The sequence below is a fragment of the Lonchura striata genome, chromosome 3, assembly GCF_050655825.1.
Source record: "Lonchura striata isolate lonStrDom1 chromosome 3, ASM5065582v1, whole genome shotgun sequence".
Taxonomy (NCBI): Eukaryota; Metazoa; Chordata; class Aves; order Passeriformes; family Estrildidae; genus Lonchura; species Lonchura striata.
In genome coordinates, this window is record NC_140705.1 from 68,134,073 (window position 1) to 68,156,207 (window position 22,135).

Genomic DNA, 22,135 nt, shown 5'->3' on the forward strand with positions numbered 1-22,135 from the left:
CAAGTTTCAAGTTGGAAAAATGCAGACAATTATAACATAAATTTGTATATATGCATAAGTAAAGACAAAAAACCAACCCATGTCTGAGCTGTAAAAGTGGAGACTTTGATAGCCAAAAAATATAATCTTGATACTGCACTGTTCTTTTGCACTTCCAACAGATCAGAAAAAAATCCCAAAGCAATACATGTAGTATATTTATATATCTTCATATTTAAATAATCTGTTAATATTTATTTACTATTTAAATTGTTGGATGACTAAATAAAAAATGCAGAAAACTTAGATGCATATAAGATGTAAATACACAGAAGTTTTATCATTTATGTAGAACCACAGGAGTCTCAGAAATGGGAACTCTAAGAGCTGAATATATTTTTTAAAAATTTTAACTATATTCAATTATGTAATGGCCAGATAAGTTTGCTTTTGGACTATATGTGGAAAATAATAGATATTAATATGTTTTTAAACCTAGTCAAGAGAGTAAGGTATGTTTAGTCTTAGAGAAATCCCTGATGAAGCACTGAATATTATTTCAGAGGAAATAAAAACAAGGCAGTCCTATTCCAAAATGTCTGAACTATATGGAATACAGGAACAGCATCACAGATTTGAATTTGCATGCTGCTTAAACCTGAGGCAATTTTTAACTGTAGAAACCAGCAAATGTATTCACAGTAGATAGCACCGTATTCTGATTTGCCTTCATAATTTTCTCCTCTCTTCCTATTCAAAATTACATTTTCAAATGTCTGATTAACTTATAGCTGCCTCTTTACATTACTATAACTGCCTTGCCAGTACAAGCCCATAATGAATGCACACTACAGTATCACGATACTTTCTAATCAGAAACACAGCAGATATGGGTAGGAGTCCCTTGTTAAATAATTGGAAATCAGTTTACTGTCAGTGAAACCTTTTAAAAGTTATAGGTCTACCTTCAGATAAAGAGTTCAATTTCTTCAGAAGTATTAGTCTTTTAGGTCTCAATGGACAAAATCTTTTGTCCATGCTAACACCATGGTTCTCTTCACATCTGTATTCTCACAAAGCCTGACTAGCCAAAAGGATCCAATGATTATTTCCTTACTGTTCAGTTCAGCAACAAGGGCAGCTCGCTGCAGTCATGACCCTTGGTATCATAAAATCTGTTCTTTTAGATGAACAGATGTCTAGGAGCTGGGTTCTTTCCTTCCCCCTTCAAAATGAACTCCATAGCACTAAAGCCATACAGGAAGTGCCAAGTTATTATTTGGTTTTAGCAACACATAAATTGCCATAATGCATTAGAAGAGTCCCCTTCAGGGAAGTATACTAAATTATTGACTGTTTTTCTCACAGACATGGAAGAATGGCTGCTCCAGAATCTTTTGTATTATTGAGGGTTTCTGGGAGGGCATAACCCAATTTTGAAGTCTTTGCCAGGACTTCGGCAGCTGGCCCTGGCTTTGAGAGTAACAATTTAAGCTCCTCTTCTTACATCAGATTTGCAGATGTGCTGATGTGTTTTTAAAGCATAAAAATATATTAAATAACAACTGCTGAAAAACAGTAGGGAAGGTATGGAAACAGAGGTTTATTAAAAGTGGTGATGATGTCAGGAATCTTTAAGGATTGACTCAGCTCCAAAAGGAAAAAAACCCTCATTTTTCTTATGCATTAGGAATCAGAATAAAAAGATACAGCTAAACTTTTGGGAGCTGAAAACAAAATGCAACATTATTACTAAACATTATTACTTAATAGATTTCCAGGCACCACCAATAGAGAAAGAGACTTTTTTTCAAAGAGCAAGGACGACCAATGCAGACGCAAAAAGTATAGGCACATACAAACTGTAAATTGTTATGTTTTGTACACTGGATTCTGCACACTGCACCCAAGGATTTTTCTACTCTGTTTTCACATGGGCTGAAACGAACAGGAAATAATTAAAGGAGAGCAAATATTAAACCCAGACTTTATAATTCCATGTGGATGGATGTAAGTTAGACTTAAGTTCTCCTAAACCAACAATTTATCCTTAAAAACTATGAGCTTAGATTACTGCAGAGTGGAAATAATATAACAAAGATCACAGAAAATCTTCTACATGCAACCACTTTCTTTTGCATTCTGTTATAAAGAATGCTGTTGAATACTAATATTTACTTTTACCTTGAGAGGCATCTTTGCATGTTCATTTAACTGAGGTACATCAAATACTAATCTCCTCAGCAAATGCTGCATCATCGAAGGCCGCAACTGCCTAAAAGCAGACAAACCATTTCAAAAGGGTGTACCAGCACAGTTTCATGTAAATAAATTATAAATACATAAAAGCAACATATCATCTCTATGCTGTTAAAATTCTTCAAATGCATAGAATAATATTTTCCTAGTGGCACTAGGGTACTAGGGGTCCAGAAGAAAGCAAACAAGTGTATACCAAGGAAAATATTCTGAACAAGCTGAAAATCCAATGCTTCAAAGAAGCCAAGAAAACATCTGATCTATAGACAGAGAAGACCAGGGAAAAAAAAAAAAACCCAAACTGAATTTAAGATCACCATGCCCATGAGAAAAAGATATAATGTTAATTTCTTGTAATATATCTCAATGATTCTTAAAATATCTTAGAAACCAATGAAGATATAAGAGAACTATATCTTTAGATGTCCTAAACAATTCACAGCAGTGGGCACCAACTAGAAGGACAGAAGAAACTGTTATAATATAAATTTTAGAATGGCATGGACATTAAAGCTTTCCAGATAAATAGTAAAATCTGGTCAATTTTATTGACCCCTATCAATGCAATATATATATTAAATGGTCATATCAAATACCATCAAATGTGATAAATTTTTACTTTTTTTTTTTTACAGTATTATAATATAAATATCTGTCATTTCTGGGCACATATCCACACTATAAAAAAAAAAAGTCATGGTGAAAGAGAAGAAAATACCAAACCAAATCCTCTGGTGAACTGATAGCCTAAATGCCAACTGTAACTAGAACTTGAATTAATATTTGCCTAGTCATCTTTTCATAACTGAGCCTTTTAATTTATAAAAAATTGGATAATAACCAACTGGTTTTGATCCTGGAGAGACACAAACAAAATCTGCCCAAAGCTGTTCAGCAAAGAGACAAAACAACACTAATCATTGATTAGGATTTCAAATGGAGCACACCATAAATAAACCTCTACATAGAATTAGATAAGTTATTGAATATCAACCAGAAATCTGCACAGCTGTAATTATTTAAATGGGAATCCATTCTATGTATAACTCCACAATTCCAGAGCTTTTTCTTTTTGCATTCTCTCAGTTAATCACCAAGGTTTTAATTTAAAAGATTTGGTGATGTCAGAATAACTGAGGACTGAATGAATGAGAACTGAGGAATGACTGGTAATTAATAAAACTGCAAATTGAACACAATATCTTAAAAACTATCACAATCAACTTACGGGGTGGGGGGGGAAATTTTAATTATGTTACTGGTGGCATAGTTCTGCATTCCTGTATTATAAATATCACAGATTACTTTATCATTTAGCATTCCTGTAGAGCCAGTAGTATTTTCTTACCCACAGATGGACAGCAAACACTCTTCAATAGAATCTCGCTGAGCTTTGGTAAGAGAGCATCCCTTTGAGAGTCTGTACACAGTGTGTAATAGGGAATCGATGAGGGAAGCATGGTGCTCCGTGCCAGCAAACAGAGGAGCACATCTGGTCAAGAGAGGCAAGACTGCTGTGCAAAGGTATCGATTCAGAGCCAAAGCCATATCTGTAGCACTTAAAGCAGCCTAAAAATTAAAAGGGGCAGAAATTAGACTTGTCTCATCAGTGTGGTTACAAATGCAAAGAAATTGTTATTTCTGCTCTGCAGTTATAGAGGGGGAAATTTCCAAAGCACAGAAATGAGGATGTGATACCTACTGGATCTAGATGCCTACCTTCTTCTTTTAAAGACTCATAGATAGGTTTTGTTTTGTTTTTAATGAATGAAAACAAAAACAGTAAATGTGGCTATTCTAAAACAAAGTAATTTTCAAGACTGAGATTTTCAATATTGAAGAATGTCATAGTTGCTGAACAGAATACTCCAAAATCAAGTAACACAAGTCAGTATCTTTTTGCTATGAACAAGGCCAAATTCCATGTGAGTTAAAAATCCTCAAATGCTTTTTCTTAAATATCTGGTATAAAAGGACTTAGGGATATTGGTCGACAGCTAAACATGAACTTGTGCCCAGGTGGCTGAGAAGATTGATGGCATCCTGGTTTGTATCAGCAGTAGTGTGGCCAGCAGGCAAGTAATCATGTCCCTGTACTCAGCACTGGTGAGGCTGCATGCCCAGTCTCCACTTTTGGGCCCCTCACTGCAAGAAGGACATCAAGGTGCTGGAGCATGTCCAGAGAAGGGCAATGGACCTGGTGAAGGGTCTGCAGCACAAGTCCTGTGAGGAGGAGCTGAGGGAGCTGGGGCTGATTAGCCTGGAGAAAAGGAGGCTCAGAGGAGACCTTATCACTCTCTACCACTGCCTGGAGGAGGCTGGAGTGATGTCAGTCTCTACTCCAAAGTAATGAGACAGAACAGGAGGAAATGACTACAAGTTGTACAAGGGAAGGTTTCAATGAGATATCAGGGAAAAAAATTCTTCACAGAAAGGTTTGTCAAGCATTGGAACAGGCTGCCCAGGTAAGTAGTGGAGTCATAATTTCGGAAGTGTTCAAAAAAACCAAAATATATAGTCTATATATATTCCAAAAAGTGGATATGGCCCTTGAGGATATGTTTTAATGGTGAACATGATGGTGGTGGCTAGATTGACAGATGGACTTCATAATCTTAGAGGTCTCTTCTGACCTTTACAATTGCATGATTCTATGATTCTAAATAACAACATCATTATTTTCAGAAAAGAATGTTGTCATAAAAGGTCAAATAGGAAAACCAAATTTAATGTCTTAGCCCTCATAACAGCTCTCTAAATCTAAGCTTTCTAGACCAAGACAGCTAAAAGAAACGAGATAGAAATAAAACTCACAGAAAAAAAAAAAAAAAAAGGCAGCAACAATGAGGAGGAGCTAAAATAGAAATGTAGTCATTTTCTAAATAACAAAGTAGGTGTCCCTAACAAATGCACAGTGATTAACCCTTTCTGTCTATCTCTGGAAAGAGGTTCCCAGTCACTTCTTCCCTGCTGCTTCATTGGCAGCTCATCTGATTTTGATTCCATAGGACAAGCTCAGAAATTCTCCTGGGTAAAAGCATTGCATCTTTTGTAGATAAGGGTATTAGTTCTTAAAAAGTGAGCATGATGCATCTTCAAATATTATCAAAGCTCAGAAGCAACATACAGGTCAGCCAGCATTTGAGAAATGAAGAAGATGGGAAGACATAAAAAATGCTTTTCCAAGAGATGAAAAATGCTGTAGTGGTCAATAAGGTAAGAGAACCAACATAAAAACAGATTGAAACCCTTACCGTATCTAATGAGGCAGCAGCACGAAGGTCTGGCAGAAAGCCAACTTCAAGGAGATGTAGAAGAAAATCCTGGTCCTCAATTCCATAGACCCTGTCAAGGAACAAAACCATGGCTGCCTTGTGATCTGGGCAAAACCCCGCAGACATGTCAGGTTCCACCACAGTACCATCTAAAAGGAAGAAATAAGACTTCAGTGACAAGGATTCTCCTTCATCAGCAGACTAGGCAGTCATGCTGCTACCTAACAGAGCTTTTGAATCTCTGTTAACCTCTAGGCATCTTCCCCATATTTTTGTTACACAAAGGAAATCTATTTGCAGTTAAATGAAAAAGAATGTGTAAGACAAATTCTACCCAGGGACCTCAAAGTCCCTGCATGTTGTTCTGTTTATTCTTTGTATATTAGGAGATTCTTATACTCTAAATGCTAAGTACCTAAACATAATAATTAATCCACATAACTACCTAGTTCTCAGCAGAAAGAGATGGAAAGTAAAAATTACAAGAACACTGCATCAGAGATCCTAAAAATGCAGCATTGTTGAGCATATTTTTAATGTATGACAAAGAATTAAGAATGTGCTAACAAGTCCTATCTATCTCAAAAATTTCAAAATATCTGAAAGGAATTCAGTGAAATATTTTAAAACTTTAGTACTTTCATTTTGGAAAGGAAACAAGTGCTTCTGTATCTCTGAGCTGCAGATTGCTCCTGAGATATCCCTATTTGGAACATAAATAAGTAATAGTAAAATAGACTGATTGATCTTTTTATCTCTTCTACTGTAACGTATTGGAAAATCTTGTGCTAAGAATGTCTAAACAATCCAGACTGCATTTATAATTTCTTTTCTCCAGACACACAAAAAAGCAGAGGTAACTCCTTTCCCTTCCATATAGGGGCTCACATAGCTCCCATTATTTCAATCAGTTTTATATAGGCAGGAAAAGCAGAAATGCATTTGCCTATGTATGTCACACCTATCTCTTCACCATCGTTGCTGGAGAACAACTCTGGTGTCTTAGTAAGATCTGCCAGAAGCAATTGGTAGGGTTAGAACAGCAAGAGCTAAGGATTATTATTGAGAAATGAGACTTCAGTATTTTAAAGTAGTTCTAAAATCAGAAAGCATGCATTTTAAAAATTATTTTTAAAGTTGTAATATATTTTTATAATCCAATCTAAAAGAATTTATATCAGTGATTTAGGAGTACACAGAATTGTTGATTACAGCATGCATAAAGATTTTTGAAACATGTATGAGATACACATGATCTGTCTTTTAATTCTCATAATAAATAGTTGAATTTCTAGAATTTTTTTAAATGCTGAAAAAAGTTTGAGTGTCAAATGTCAATAAATTACAAATCATAAGAATAGGATGGGAGAAAAAGTGTAGAAAAATCTTACCTTTTGCTATGGTTGGCATGTGGAAAGCAATACTGATTACTCCCACCAAATCTTCAAGTGGAATCAAAGACCGTAGAATTGATCTGATTCTAATGGCTTCCCCTTTACCAGCATGGATTAGCTAATAAAAAGAAAAATAAAAATTAAGCAAGATCTTCTTTTTATCTTCTACACAAAAGATTAAATGCTCCAAAAATTGCATTATAATTAACAATGTAAATTTCATGCAATCTGCATCCCTTTGCTGTTGTTTGGATGCAAATGTTCAAAGTCTAATCTACATGTCTGCTTATTAAATAAAACTAAGTTCATTTTCAGAACAGAAATTAGATAAAGCTGGTGAACAAAGCCTTAAATTATAGCAGCATATGGTGGAAGGAGTGGGGAGGAGAAAAAAAAAAGTAGATTTTCAGATGGAAAAAATTAGGGGTTTTGTCCTGGTCAAATAAGACACTTTCAAGTATCTCAATTGTTTGTTTTGCTTTTTAAAAAAGGCAGCAAGACAGGGAGAAAACAAGACAATTTTTTATTCAAATGAAACAAGTATTCATACACTGACCTTACTGACTACATATATCTCTCCTCTCTCAAGTTATCAATCCCTGCACTGATCTATACTAATATACATTAATTAGGGCACATTCCCAGGAGAAATGAGAAACTATGTATAACTAAATTTCTGAAGAATAATAATGTATATTGAATCATAAATAATATTTTCTAGCAGTTTCAATCTCTTACAAAATAAGAGGTAAAGTTTTTATAGTATTTCTAATTCTTTGTATCTAATGCCTGAATTAGTGAAATCTTTTCTTTGAGATTTGTCAGTGAGAAAAATTTTGAGATATTGATGTATATCGTCCAAGTATAATGCTCATCCCTACATTTAAAAAAATGCCCTATTTACATGCAACTTAAAAAGTCTTTTTAAAATAAGTATATAAAGAATAAAACCTTAGTTTATAGAAAATACATCACTCTACAGCATCCCAGCAAAAACTGACATTTGAGGAATTTTGCTGCCACAATAGACAGTCAAACAAACAAACAAAAAACAAAGGCAAGGGAATAATTCCTTTAAAAAGAACAGCTTCTGAGGATCTTTTTTCCTTGGCAATCATAACAGGACATTATGTCCACTAAGATACTCTCTCTGTAGCCATACCACTGCTTTATCACCTGATAACACGATACTCAGTAAAAAAGAAATGTCAAACCCATAACCAGTAAAACAACTATGCCTTTACCTTCCAGTGTATGAAGATGTAAAACTTACATGCATTTCAGGGGCACAACGTCCTAAGAGATCAATCAAGGCAGCATAAAAGGTCATTATTGCATTTCCCATGTGAATAGTGTCATCTTCTTGTTCTTCTATTTCACTGTAATTAGTTAGATGTTACAACAAATAAAAGATTGTAAAAAAAATTAATGTTTTTAACAACCATAATAAATAAAGAAAATCAGCTCATAGGTGTAACAGCTTACAGAGAGAGACTTCTGTTAAGAAATGGATTTACAGCAGACTAAGACAGAATGTATTTTGTCTCTAAAAGATTGCAGCAACATCTCCATCCACAGGTACCATTTATCTGTCTCATTTTGCATCAGTGGACCGACTTTTAATGGAAAGAAAAAGACCAAACAGAATTCTAGAGATGTCTTAATATTTAGAGAGAGTTACTTAAATTAACAGTGCAGAGGAAGCACTATTTAGCAAAAGATAAATCTCTCTCCGACACAGAATCCAAGGAAGAATGAACTGATAATTCACATACTAAAACAAAACAGTCATTTCACATTACAAAAGAAATAAACAAATACAATGGCAATGTAAGCAATTCTATTGTACCTACAGGGTTTTACTAGATCCATTACTTGGGGAAGGTCCATCTCTTGTTCGATCTTCTGATATTTGTATTGCCTCCTCCATGGCAGCAAGCAACCCATTGCCTCCTTCTCCTCTTAGAGCAGGACCAAAACACTCAGGTCGGCGAATAAGCAGTCTGACTACAACATTAGCATTCTCCTCCACACTCTCTCCTAACACACAGAACAAATACAAAAATACAAGATTATATCAAAAAGAGTTCTGAAATATAATCAGAAAAAAAGGTACACAATGAGCAGAATGCACAGATACTTTTTACTACAAAACAGTTTAAATATCACAACAGAGTTACATGAACACACATACTCCTCTATTACTGCAATGAAATGAAAGAAAAAAAGTTTTTATTCAAAATCAATTACAGCCAAGGAATTAACTACGTAATAAAGGATGCTTAAAGCACCACTGAATTTTAGTAAAAATTCAGTCAAGTGCAAGGGTTAATGAGGGGACCAATATAATAGCTTGGACCTAAAACTGGACTATCTAAATCTTCATAAATAGATACAGCTTTGGGCCTGTATCTACAATTAATTTATCACAAAAAGATTTTGGAATCTTTGCTCTACTTCCAAAGGAGATATGGGTATTACAAAAACCAAAGCTGGATCCAAAAAATGGGGCACAGGTTCACAGGACCCTAGATGCTCATTTCACAAGTCATATAAATTAATGTGTGCCTTTAATAATTCTACCCTTTCTGCAGGTTCTTTTAATTCACAGTAACTTACAAAGCTAGTTTGTCTTACTATTTAAAATTACAAACTTATTTAGATATTGGAGGAAGTTATAAAATGTTTAGGCTTCTACTCTACCATTGCAAAAAACAGCAAAACGAAGAAAATCCAAATATCTTTCTCCTTCAACTGGATTCCATCCGATGTCTGGGTAGCCTTTACAAATCAACAAAGGACAACTCTGCAACCCACATCCAGCCAAGTAGCGAACCACCTAAAAGTTGGATGAAAAAGGTATTGTGAAAAAAAAAAAGAAGTGCAGCTTCAAAGGAAAGCATCCTCATACATTGTCATATGGTTTTATACCATTATATGGTATATATTATATACATATATATACACCATTATATGGTATTATACCATTGTGATATGGTATCCTCAATCTCTTATCCCTGACAAAACTGTATCATACCTTGGGTAAATCAGAAGAGCACCCTCTTTCTTAGCTCACTTTTCCAGTTATTTCCTACTCCTGCCATGAACTGCATGACCTACTTATCTCAATTCCATCATTTCTCTCTCTAGAATATGCTTCTGTATATGTTACCTCATTTCTCTTGCAACTCTGAGCATTACAAATTAGTCATTTTGCAATATTCCCCAACCACAAACCATCCATAATCAAAAACATATATTTTCTTTTATAAAGAATAGAAGGTCCAGTATTTTATTTTGACAATTCATTTTCACTTGCTTTTTCTTTTTCCTTTCTTTTTTAAATGCACAGCCATAATGACAGCAGTAATTACACTCCCTATAACTCAGTACTATAGGCTCAGTAGTAGTTTTCAGTTGGCCCTTTCCTTTCTGAACTGTAAGAATTTTAAGCACAGCCTTTAGCCAGTTTGGACAGCTTCTTGCTGAGCACTCATAAGAATGGTGAGACTGAAAATGTCCTTTTACACACGCATAGTCCATGTTGCAATTCCAAGTAAGGAACAGCTGCACTTTTATTACTCTTGACAGATGTTTTCCTATGAAGATTACATCATCTCCAGAATCTGAGGTCTTCAAAAATAAATTGTATACTGCAATTCCTCTGTCTTTTCTTAAGAAAATTTTTATTGTCTTCCTTGAATCTGTCTTTCCATTATTTAATCTGCTTTTTTTATCCACTACTGACAGAGTAACTATTATTCTAGTCCTCCTTGCACCGGCATTTAGTCATACTAAAAAATTGTCACAGAGTCTCCTGAGTGTTTTATTCTTTAATGTAATTAATCTAAATTTCTTAAACTTTTCTGAATCAGGTTTAAATGTTACAGGAAAATAGAACAGATATAGACAGATATCTCTAGGATAACTTCACATATATTGTAACAAGTTGTTACAAAGCTCCTAGTAACCCTTATTGCCTCATGTCATCTCTGCATGTCACCATTCAAAGAAACAACAAAGAAAGATTTTAGCAACCAAGTTTTGTTGGATATGGACTGCACTACTGCAAAATTAAAAGCTGCCATTGAAGCAATTCCTTTTGGCTACAACTGTGTGTAATCACCACAAACTCAGTTCAATTCTTCAGGCCACTGGCAGAAAGAACAACCAACCAGATTCTCAGTCTTCCCCTGAAAAGTACCAGAAACTTCCATAGAATCTTGGATTTTGCTCACTCCAAGAAATGGGCATCTTTTCTTCTCCACAGGGGAAAAAAATGCTTGATGAAGAAGCTACCAACCTTCTCCAGATCAGGCTCCCTTAACGCCAGAGCAAGTTCATTGTTATCCATTACAGATGCTGCAGCAACATCTAAAGGAGTTGACCCTCGCATAGAAGGAGAGGCTGTCAAAATAACATTTAGTTTTAACACCAATTTAAAAAACCCCGACAAATTCATAGGAAACACATTAACTTTTTTTAGTAAGATGCAACATTTTGTATTGGTTAGCACATTGTTATAAATATATAATTTATACATCTCACTTTATAATAAATCATCTTGCACTTGCTTGAAATTTGACACTGATATGAAATGAAAATACAATATGAATGTTAAAGCTAAAACCAGCCTGTCTTGCATATTCCTCTTCTCATCATATACTTTGTTTTAAGACCTCATTCTTATTCTCCTGTCACAACTCTTTTGATGAAAATGCAGTAATGATTTATGTCTAATACATGGACATGCCACCAAATCCAATGAAATAGAAAATATCTTTATGCTTTAAAATACATGATTATAAGGTACGTATTTCTTTTAAAAATGGCTACAAATATAGCATTAGAAGAATCTAAGGTTTTCACATTGACATTCCAAAGGCATTTGATTTGGGCTCTTTCACTTCAAAAAGACTTTGAGTTTACACTTCGGTTCTATCCCTTCATATCAATTCATTTATAAACATTAAAAAAATTACCATGACAATTCCTAAATAGCTATATGTTGTCAATTTTGAGTACTAAATTAAATAAGCATAAATATATTTCCTCTACAACCCTCCAGGCAAGTAAAGGAAAATAAACATATTAAGAAAGTTTCAAAGTTCATTTCTGGGCATCTAATCAAGGAAATTATTTCCGCGTTTCTCCCACTGGCATAGCTGTATACTAACCAGTACACAGAAGAAAGTGCAGGGGTGGAAGCTTGAGAAAGAGAGGTAAGCCTTAATGAAATGTTGCCAATATCAATGATTCTCTTTGTAAAAACAGGAATATATTCTATTCCTCAACATTAGCAACTAACCACTAAGTCTCTCTGAATGTTCAGGCATATACAACAAGTATAATAAATTAGCTCAACTTAATGCTACTGTCAGGGGAGTTGTTTAGAGCTAGCAACACAGTTAATGAAGATATTTTGCACCGGAAATACAAGAAATTTCAATACATAGTGAGTAAATAGAGGAATGAAGAAAGATACAGGTGGTTTGATATATAAATCAGCAGGAAGGTTTAAATTTTATTTTAATACTTACCAAGGCCAACACTGCTATTTTCCAATAAATAGCTAAGATGATCAAACATAGCTTTTTGATTCTGCCTGCTGATGCGGCAAAAATAACATAGAAAACGACAGCAGTTTGCCACCATCTTTGGGAAAGTAATTTCCTGAGAAGCAAATAAAAACTGACTGAAACTCAAACTCTAATGCAGACATACAACATGCAAATGATCATTTATATAAAGCCCTCTAACATACTAATATGTAAGTGGTACACTCATTGCCCCTTGGAGAAATTAACTGCTTAGGTTTCTCACTGGAATCAACAGGACTTTCCCAGCTAAATAGCAGCATATTAAGTTTCAAAGATCAAGGTATAAGCTTTGAAAACTAAAGCTGGAATCACCCACAGATTCTAGATTCAACCATGAAAGAAGGTGTATATTCAGTTTCATAGAGTAATACTGAGTTGTTTTTTTTTAATTAATTGATAAAAACATCTACCCACTAAAACATAATGAACATAGGAAGTGCTATAGTTTTTTCTTTAAAGCATCTAAAATTACAAAGCTAATAATACCTTCCTCTGGAATGGAAGGACAGATTCTTCTAAAAAACTTAGTCAACTACTATGTTAACAGAAATTAGTAAGAGGTTATGATCCCAGTACCTCCAGTGACAGCTCAGTGCCTTACAGGAAAAAGCTTTGAACAGTTCCATCATAAACTCTCTGCCTTCTAACAGTGAAATACTTTACCTTGGATTCTCCTCCACCAAGCACATTCACCATCACTTCCATGACAGTTTCATGCATGCCTAAAGCTCTCATGAGATTTGGATGTTGGTAAAATACTTTATTATTCATGATGTCTCTACAGGAAAACAAAATTAAAAACTGTTATGCACCAGTAGTTTACCTATTATGTTATTTGCAAAGCTGATTTACTGTGCAATTCTTCACCATCTCCTGAAGTAAAAAATTACCTCGGGGACTTTTCCCATTGGGCTTCAATCTCTCGTGTCTATTTTTCTATGCACATTGTGGAAGAATGTGACCTTTGTTTTCCCATATTATAGTTAATGCACTAATTACCCCTTGATTACACTGAAGTAGAAGACACTTCTACTTTCATTAGAAATTCCATTCAGATCTAAAACTCTGTTCTGAGAAAAGCATCATCAAAACTGCTATATTATTTTATATTTTAAATACAATCATGCAATATTTTTTGACACAAAATGCCTTTTAGATTATTAAAATGTGAAGACATTTGCTATCTGCCATCAAAAGCAATAAAAATCGTAGGGGAAATAGGTATCCAGCTATCTTCTAAGTGTCAAAACCAGAAGCTGCACAAATATTATTCACGAGTTACTGTTTAGCATAACTCTCCTACATATTTAATCAGAACAGATTTTCATATTTAAAATCAGACTGTAAGATCATAATGTCAATATTTTATTTGACATCGTATATCCAATGAAAATGTCTAGTTTAGAGTAATTAAGTTTCTAAAAAATATAATTAGTCTTGAAATCAAATATAACACATAAATAACTGTGAAAGCAATTAGACCATGGGAGAAAAGGATTAACTGGTCACTAGAGAAAATAGTGTTGGCAACTGTTCAAATTTCACTGTACATTTTAAACAGTTTTGGTTTTTTTTCTTCCTGACCTAAAACTCCTTCTCTCAGGCAGGGAAAATTCAGCCTTTTAAAAGATGAGATGTGAAGAAGACTACTTGACACTGAGGTTTTGATTCCAAGTATTTTTTTTCCCCAAAACCTAAAACTGAATTTAATATCAGTAATGATGCCTCCAAAAGCTGTCTCATTTCCTTTCTTCACTAATGCTTCAGGCTTGAAAAAAGACCTCAGTGGTATCAATCTTCCAAGACCTTCTAAACTCCTGGTTATCTGCAGCAGCTTTTTTTTACAGAAAGCAGTATAGAAACTCAAAATGTCACCTCAAGGGCTGGCCAGCAATATTACCCTACTTTGCAAATTACATCCACTTTCAGTGTTCTGTTTAACTGTGAACTGTATTATAAAACATCATGCTTAGGGAAAAAAAATCAAAAGAGCATTTCTGAGGAAACTGAGTTTTAGAGCAGCAATAAGTAACACTTCAATTTCTCAGCTGAAAGAAAGGAATACCACTCACGGCAATAAAAAAAAGGCATTTCTGAAACGGTGTTGGAGCTCAGGTTAGCCTATAAAAGGTACAATTACCACAGCTGGGTAGCTTACAAGCTAAACGAGATATTATAGAGACTACTAAGAAAGGTGATAGGAAGAGGTAGTGAGATCAGTGGCTTAAGTTACACCAGACTTTTACATAACAGCAAAAAAAAATTAACATTAAATATATTCAGTAAATCTTGGTGCTTAATTCACAGTAGAAAATGTTGAGGAAAAAAATATATAAGAACTAAACACAGAACACGACATGAAAACCAAATCTATTAATCACTCACTCATTTTATATTTCATAAACTGGAGTGAAATGAAACATATTCAATCTGTAAAAAAAAAGATAGACTTGGAAATGCCAGTTTGACAGACTTTGCCTTTTGCCAAAGCCTTACCATAAGTATGCTAAAGACTTCAGCAATCATGAAACACTGAGGAGACCTGCTGGTAACCTGAGAAGTAGGCATTGTTTATAATGACAATACAAAATTATATATAGACATTATTTGGATATTTGAGGTTTTCAGAAAGCTAAAAATATTTTGTTGTATTTTATACAACAAAAGCTTTTCTTCTGTTTGCATTCCTGGCAAACCTTATATGATGCCGTCTTTCTTTCATTCTCATTGCTCTTGCTGATTGGAGATTTTCAGTAGATTACAGCTGATGCTTGCAATCAAAAGACATCTCTTTGAAAAACACGAGAGAAAAAACCAACTAACCTCTTTCCTGCTAGAGACTATGATGTTTGCTTTACTGTTTCCTCCAATTGACCTCTTTATTAGCCTATACTTCACTATTATTAATCATATAATTAGGAAGAATAACAGTGTGTGGACTACTTCCCAGCTCAATCATACCATCTACATTTAGTACACTAAAAAGGATGGCATATGTGCAGACATGGGTAGGCACAACTGCATTAACTGACTGCCGTGGGAAATCCTGTGTATCAAGAGCCAATAGTCAGTGCATTCATAGAAAATGGATACTATTTTTCACAAGATTCTTCACAGCCATACTATTTAAAATGTAGCAATAAGATAGGTTCTGATATCATAAAATATTACATACATCTTTTCAACTTGTTTCAGAAGTCTTACAGATGTCAACTGCTTCTCCCCTCTTATGATACCTATAATGCTGCAAAGGTTTTATCTCACTACTGAGGATACTGTATAACTGAGTGCAGTGTCTGCGTTTACACCCATATTCAGATTCAAACTTCATGTACAACCTTGGCCATAACCAAAGAGCAAATAACAAAATATAATCTGTAAATAAAGAGAAGTTACACTCCAGTTATTTACCCTAATCCACGAATCATAAGCTTCTCCTCTTCCTTCCCCATTCTGACACTAAGCAAGGAACGGATTTGGCCAAGGGATGCCAGAAGATTGATGGTGTCTTCCACAGACACACTATTTATGGTGTAGGTCTTTGGTAGAGCTCGAACCAGACCACCAATGCCATCATACTGGCGATGCAGCAGCACAAACATGGCCCTCACTAACTCCGGGTCTTCTATCACTGACTCCTGTGCCCAACGCACCATCGTGTCTGAAATCAACTGCTGGAGAGTAGCTGTGAAGAAAACAAATAAATCACAGAATTACCACTGATTGTTCATCTCCCTACTGCTACTCCCTCAGAAGCCACTATGCAACATGAATTGGAATTAATTTAATTCTTAAGAAGCATCTTAGTATTTCTTCAGCAGTCTATTAAAGAAAAAGAAAACCACGCAAGAGAAGCAGAACTATCTCAAAACCAAAAACCTATACTAAAAATTAAAATGAAACACAAAAATTTATGAAGACATACAAGATGCTCATGAAGTCACTAGATTTATTTCTGTATATTGCTTTCAATATTTTTCTATGAATAAAGGTCTGAGGGCTTTTTTAGCCTATTATGAAGTAATGCTGAAAAACTATACTGATAGCAAATGTAAATGATGTTTATTTACATGTCTAAGCTCTGTATTCACTCAAAGTTTTCTAATGTACACAACAAAATAATTTAACTTTTTTCTTTGCCAAAGACAAAGGTCTTTAAAAAGAAATAAAGATCCTAATATTACATGAATGGCAAATCATCATTTGCATATTCACAGTTCAGTCTCCAGTGAAGCAAGAAACCTGTGTCTGGCAGTGTCACTGATAATCTTTATTAGTCGGGGCACATGTACATTTGGGAAAGATATGTTGATATAGACAAGCTGTGTAATTGCAGTTAAGGTCATTCCAGGTTAACTCAAACTAACAAACAAAAAGAAAAGTAATTACAGAAAGATACTAAAAAAATAGGAGTTTACAGAAAACAGAAAATTAACAAAGAAGAGAATTTGCACTAAAACAGGGAAAGGGGTAAAAAGAGTAGTAACAATGTATGCCATTGCTACTGTCCAGGCACTGCATTATAGGTGTTTCTATTGACATAGAGTATGGCATTTTTTAAGAATAGAAACACTTTTAAATTAAGGAAAAAGATTAAATATGTCTGGACTTATACTTCAGAAGGACTGAAATAATTAATAACAAGAAGGGACACAATCCTAAGTTTATTTGTGTGGGTTGGTTTGTTCTGTTTTGGTTTTTTTAATGAAGAATCCTGGGAGCAGGCAATCACTTTGTTCCTGTTTTGATAACCACAATACTCTATTTCATCTACCTGCGGGTCTGTTTGTTTAATATAATTGTCTTTCTACGAATATAAGAAAGAGAGAATCAGGTTTTACAGAGCTTTTATGCTTACTACAAGGAAAAAAAGGAAGAGATATGATTCATCACCAGATACTGTGCAGACCTAACCTCTAATTACCACATAAAAAAGGACATTTGAAAGGGCCACATATCACAGAAAAGGAGGGAAAAAGATAAAAATAAAGGCAACACTGACAAATAAAAAGATAAATAAAATTTAAATAATCAGTTGGCACCCACTGCAGAACTAGGACACCACTGGCAGTGATTCTTATCAAGATGAAAAGGCAGAAAGTATCAGAAAAATTGACAGAACAGCAGTTACAGTCAGCAAATCTTGAATTTTAGGTTGGGTGGGAAGGCTTCTGCTAATTACAGTCTAATTGCAGATTATTTCATATGGTAATCTTCATGCAAATACTGATTTTAAGCTGCTGCAGCTGAGGAAGTTCTCATAAAACAGGACCTTGCTACAATTATTAAGTCTGCACTAATTCTATTAAAAGCAACATACATTCTGAAAAATTTATGAGCTGAAAAAAGATATGAGGCAAGAGTGCCACTAAAAGAAATTTTCCTCTACATCCCACTGGGAAACAAATCTGACTAATAAATCCATCTGTGCTTGTTTTGGGTTAAGCTACAAACATTAAGGTGCACAGATTTCTCTGAAAATACACCTTGTTTTGGCTGAAAATGTGTGAAGAACTTCCTGGTCTGCTTATTTTCCTTTTTGTAATTAAGCTGCAATAAACTGATTGGATTTTGCTTACAGGATGTCTTATCATCCTCATCAACTGTCTTCTCATCTTGTTTCTTCTTCAGATATGTAACTTTTTCCATAAGATATAGGAGGCGACCCCTAAAGGTTGAATCACTGTTGCCATCCAAGGCTCCATCTTCATCTAGTTCAATTCCTGAAATTAAAAAAATACACCAAGTTGTGAAAGAATAAAATTAAGCAAGCTACAGACATCTTGTGTGTACAAACATAATTCAACTGAACTGTTGTTCTACTCTGAGAGTTGTATATGGGACATGCTTAACCAGCATTTGGAACAAGTATAGAATAGGCATATGTGCCAAGCAGGAAAGTACAGGTAACCTTAGCAATTCAGCATATAAATTGTGTGTGTGATGTTACACATAAAACATATAATAAATATATGTCCCCCAGTATGCATTTTTCCACATGAACACTGATGCCTGTTTTGGACATATGTAGCCCAAAAGTATAGATAAAGTCCCTAGAGACACAGTGTAGTTAAAGTGATAGTAGTAAAGATTTTTAGGTGAAACATATAAAGGAAATGAAAGTACAAAGATTACAACAAATATACTTTTCTGTGATCAGTCAGAAGAAAGTTGCAAACCTCACAATACAATGCTCTTTCACAACATTACTATAACAAGCTATAAAAATGTAAAAATAATTAATGTGAAGATTCACAGAATCACAGAATAGCTGTGTTTGGAATGGGCCTTTAGAGTCCAGCCTCCCATCTCAAAACAAGTCCAGCTAGGGCAAGTTGCCCAGGATCATGTCCAGTGAGATTTTGAGTATCTTCTAAGGTGAAGAGATTCCACAGCCTCTCTGAGCAACCTGTCTTTGAGTTCCATCACCCTGCAGTTAAGGGTTTTGTGGAGAGTTCTTTAGCAGACTTGAATTTTATAGGATGTTTCTTCATGACATAACATCATTCTTCTCTATTTATTACATCTGGTTCTAGTTGTCTGCTTTTTGCATTAGATACAATTCCATTTTCTACTAGAAGTTATTTTGTTATACTTTGTTCTAACAGGGCAATAGACACTACATTAAGCAATGACTAAGCAAATTCATATTACCTACTAAATCATAATACAAATTATTTAGATGGCAGTCTTCTCAACCAAACTACTTAACAGCAAAAACACTGAAATGTCTTATCAATTGGAACACAGAGATGGTCTCAAATAACCCAAATGAAGTGTCTGTTTTCCTGCAGTTATGCTACTCCCTGAGCTCTAGTTTTGCAAACTTTCAATATACTGTCTCTCAACCGTTCTACAGAATGTGAATTCCCCAAGTGGCGGCTGACTAAGCAAGTAAACATTGGACTTAGAATGTGTAACCATTTTACTTATTTTGCAATATACTGAATAATTAGTTCTGCTGTATGATAATGCACCCTCTGGCCCACAAAATTCATTTTCTACTTGTGGATAATGCAAATTCCTATTTTCCTCTACAAGAAAAGGTAAGAAAAAATTATGTTAAGTAATTTTAACAGAGCAGAATGATGGAAAGCAAGTAAAGAAAAAATTGAAAGAATCAAAAGATAAAGCTTGTTTTCTTTTCAAATCTTTATCTAAATTATTTATTTCATCTGCATTTCCTGTTACCAAATAAGAAAAATATTAAGTAGCTAGAAAGCATTGAACAATGACCCAAGTCTGGACTGCTTGCGCCATAAGGAGAGAATGAAGGAACTGAGTTTGTCAGCCTGCAAAAACAGATGCTTATGAAACAAAACATACAGCAATCCCTTCTAGTTTTTAGATAAGGATAAGAATATTTCCTTGTTTTTTATGAAAAGCTAATTATTTTTATTTGATCATATTTAAAATTTGTACAGTATAATTTACAGAATATTCAGTTGATGTTTCTTACATAAAATTACTTATAAAATTTGCTTCTAAGCTAACAAAATTTAAAAACTAAAAAACTATTCAGTAACAAGACTTACCACAGTGTGTCATTAGGTCTTCATGGAAATCCAAGAGTTGATCCCGAATTTCTTCAGGGCAAGGACAATCATTTTTATCATCTTTAAAGTTCAGCAGCATATTAATCTTAGAGAATACAAAGAAAAGACAAATTACACTGATATCCAAAAGGAAAAACTTTTAAATCAAACAGAACTCTAAAAGCAAATAAAGTCAACAAGAAAGGAACTGTCCATTGTAAGCTGTACCTGTTCTTGAGGAGGGGATCGAAATTCTTTTGTTTTCCTAGCTGTCAGGGCAGCAGACATGTTCAAGGCCTGCATCACTTCATTGTACCGGAAGCGCTGATTCTCTTGAAGCTTGGCCACAAAATCATCAGAAAATGCTACAATGGCTTCTATTCGGTGTCGCACTTGGCAATCACACAGGTACTGGAGTAGGTGACACATCTGAGAAAACAATGTTGTAAGAGACAAGAGCTGGCAAGCTAAGAAATATCTTCTGCATATTACACAATAAGGATGGATTTCCTACAGCAACAGTTACTAGCAAATAAAGTGTCTGGATCATTTAATGCTGTTATTTACTACACGTAAAGCAATCTTACACCAGGAATATCTGGCATCTGCAAGGGATTAATGTGCCTCAGACACAACTAAAGCTACAGGAGAATGGATTTACCCCTTTCTTCTAGGGAATTTCTTTTCTGTTTGGATCCATAGAAATGAGGAATTCTCCACTGAAGGCATCAAGCAAGTAGTTCTTTTTAATGAAACCATAGTTGCTTGATCTATGTTGAGCAAGTTCATATCATCAAAAAGATACTAAATCTTCTAGTTTTCTCTAAGGAAATTCTCTCTCTATTTAACTAAAAAAAAATAATTTCTAAATGCTTTATTCCTTGAAAGAGAAATTACCACATGAATAAAACAGGAGCAACCACTATCAAGACAGTATTTTTACCTGTAATTTAACAGGTTCTGGAAGCTTCATCTGAAGGAGTCCTTCCTTTGGCATTTGCTCTCCTCTGGTTTCTTCCTCTCCTTCTTCTGACTTGAGCTCATCTGAATTGAACTCCTTCTCTGAGAAATCAATTTCATCCTCCTGGCTCATTGCTTCTTTGAAAACTCGAGGCTCAATCAACTGCAGGATGTGTTTCAGATCCTCATTGTGGAAGATTCCCATAATTAAGAGGGTATAAAAGAGCTTGATGAGAGGAACAAACAGAAATTCTGTAGAACCTCCAACTGGATCTCTGACATGGAGGCTTCCCTCCTGAACAGCTTCAGTCAGCATCTCTATGGTTTTGGCCTTCAAAATTTCCAGAGGGAATTCAGGACTAAACTGAAAGCATTCACTGCTAATGCTTACAAAACTCGGAGAGGAAAACTGCATTCTTGGCCTTAATGAAGTGCTAAGTCCTATACCAGGAAGGCCATGTTTTTTGTTTTCATCAGGAAACAAAGTAATACTCTTGGTCTCATCTGTCATTGGAACTATAAATTCATTATTCATCATCAGCCTGGCAGTTGCATAGGTATTGAGATGGATGTCAATGAGTAAGTCATAATATCCCGCACGTAATAATCCTGGCATGTATTTATTCTCAATAGCATAGAGAAGCTGAGATTCATCCACGTGGCTACACAGAGCATGGGCCACTCGGTTGTTGCCTAAAGCACAAACAGCTGAATACAATCGGAGGGTGTGGTAGTGAAATTTCAGCAATTCCTCTTGTTCTGTCAGCTCTAAAATATCAATTGTTCTGTGGAGAAGAAAAAACAGAATAGTAAATCACGTATGCAAAAATGTCTTTTTAAGGGATTCAAACTTCTCCCTAAGGATAACATCAGCACAATATCAGTTCCAGGGATGGGTTTTTTCCAGATTTCAGCGTGCAGGTAAGAAACACTCTCAATGTAATAATCAAGACTAGTAACAAAATTTAATCTCAAATTTATACAAGTTACTCCTCAAATCCTTAAACTACTTTCAGTGGGAAGAAAATGCAAATTATTTGCTTAACAGAGAATATTTTTTCATACTACAAACAAGAATTCACATAACTGAAAATTAGGGTTTTAAAACCAGTTGGGGTTATGTTATTTATATC

The 22,135-nt window shown here is 34.7% G+C and overlaps 1 protein-coding gene across 8 annotated transcripts in view; it reads right to left on the bottom strand.

Annotated features, from left to right (window-relative positions):
- The window catches only part of RYR2 (ryanodine receptor 2), a 381,438-nt gene that overhangs the window by 106,435 nt on the left and 252,868 nt on the right, over positions 1-22,135 (bottom strand). For all 8 annotated transcript variants that reach the window (XM_021527072.4, XM_085576771.1, XM_021527071.4 and 5 more), the window contains 15 exons: positions 20,986-21,787; positions 20,271-20,471; positions 20,043-20,148; positions 18,087-18,230; positions 15,919-16,192; positions 13,171-13,285; positions 12,448-12,580; positions 11,211-11,314; positions 9,611-9,746; positions 8,761-8,947; positions 8,181-8,286; positions 6,905-7,025; positions 5,493-5,662; positions 3,587-3,807; positions 2,164-2,254 (listed from right to left, as the gene is read on the bottom strand). In XM_021527072.4, coding sequence (XP_021382747.3) covers positions 2,164-2,254; positions 3,587-3,807; positions 5,493-5,662; positions 6,905-7,025; positions 8,181-8,286; positions 8,761-8,947; positions 9,611-9,746; positions 11,211-11,314; positions 12,448-12,580; positions 13,171-13,285; positions 15,919-16,192; positions 18,087-18,230; positions 20,043-20,148; positions 20,271-20,471; positions 20,986-21,787 — 2,911 coding nt within the window. The remainder of the gene's footprint in view (positions 1-2,163; positions 2,255-3,586; positions 3,808-5,492; positions 5,663-6,904; positions 7,026-8,180; positions 8,287-8,760; positions 8,948-9,610; positions 9,747-11,210; positions 11,315-12,447; positions 12,581-13,170; positions 13,286-15,918; positions 16,193-18,086; positions 18,231-20,042; positions 20,149-20,270; positions 20,472-20,985; positions 21,788-22,135) is intronic.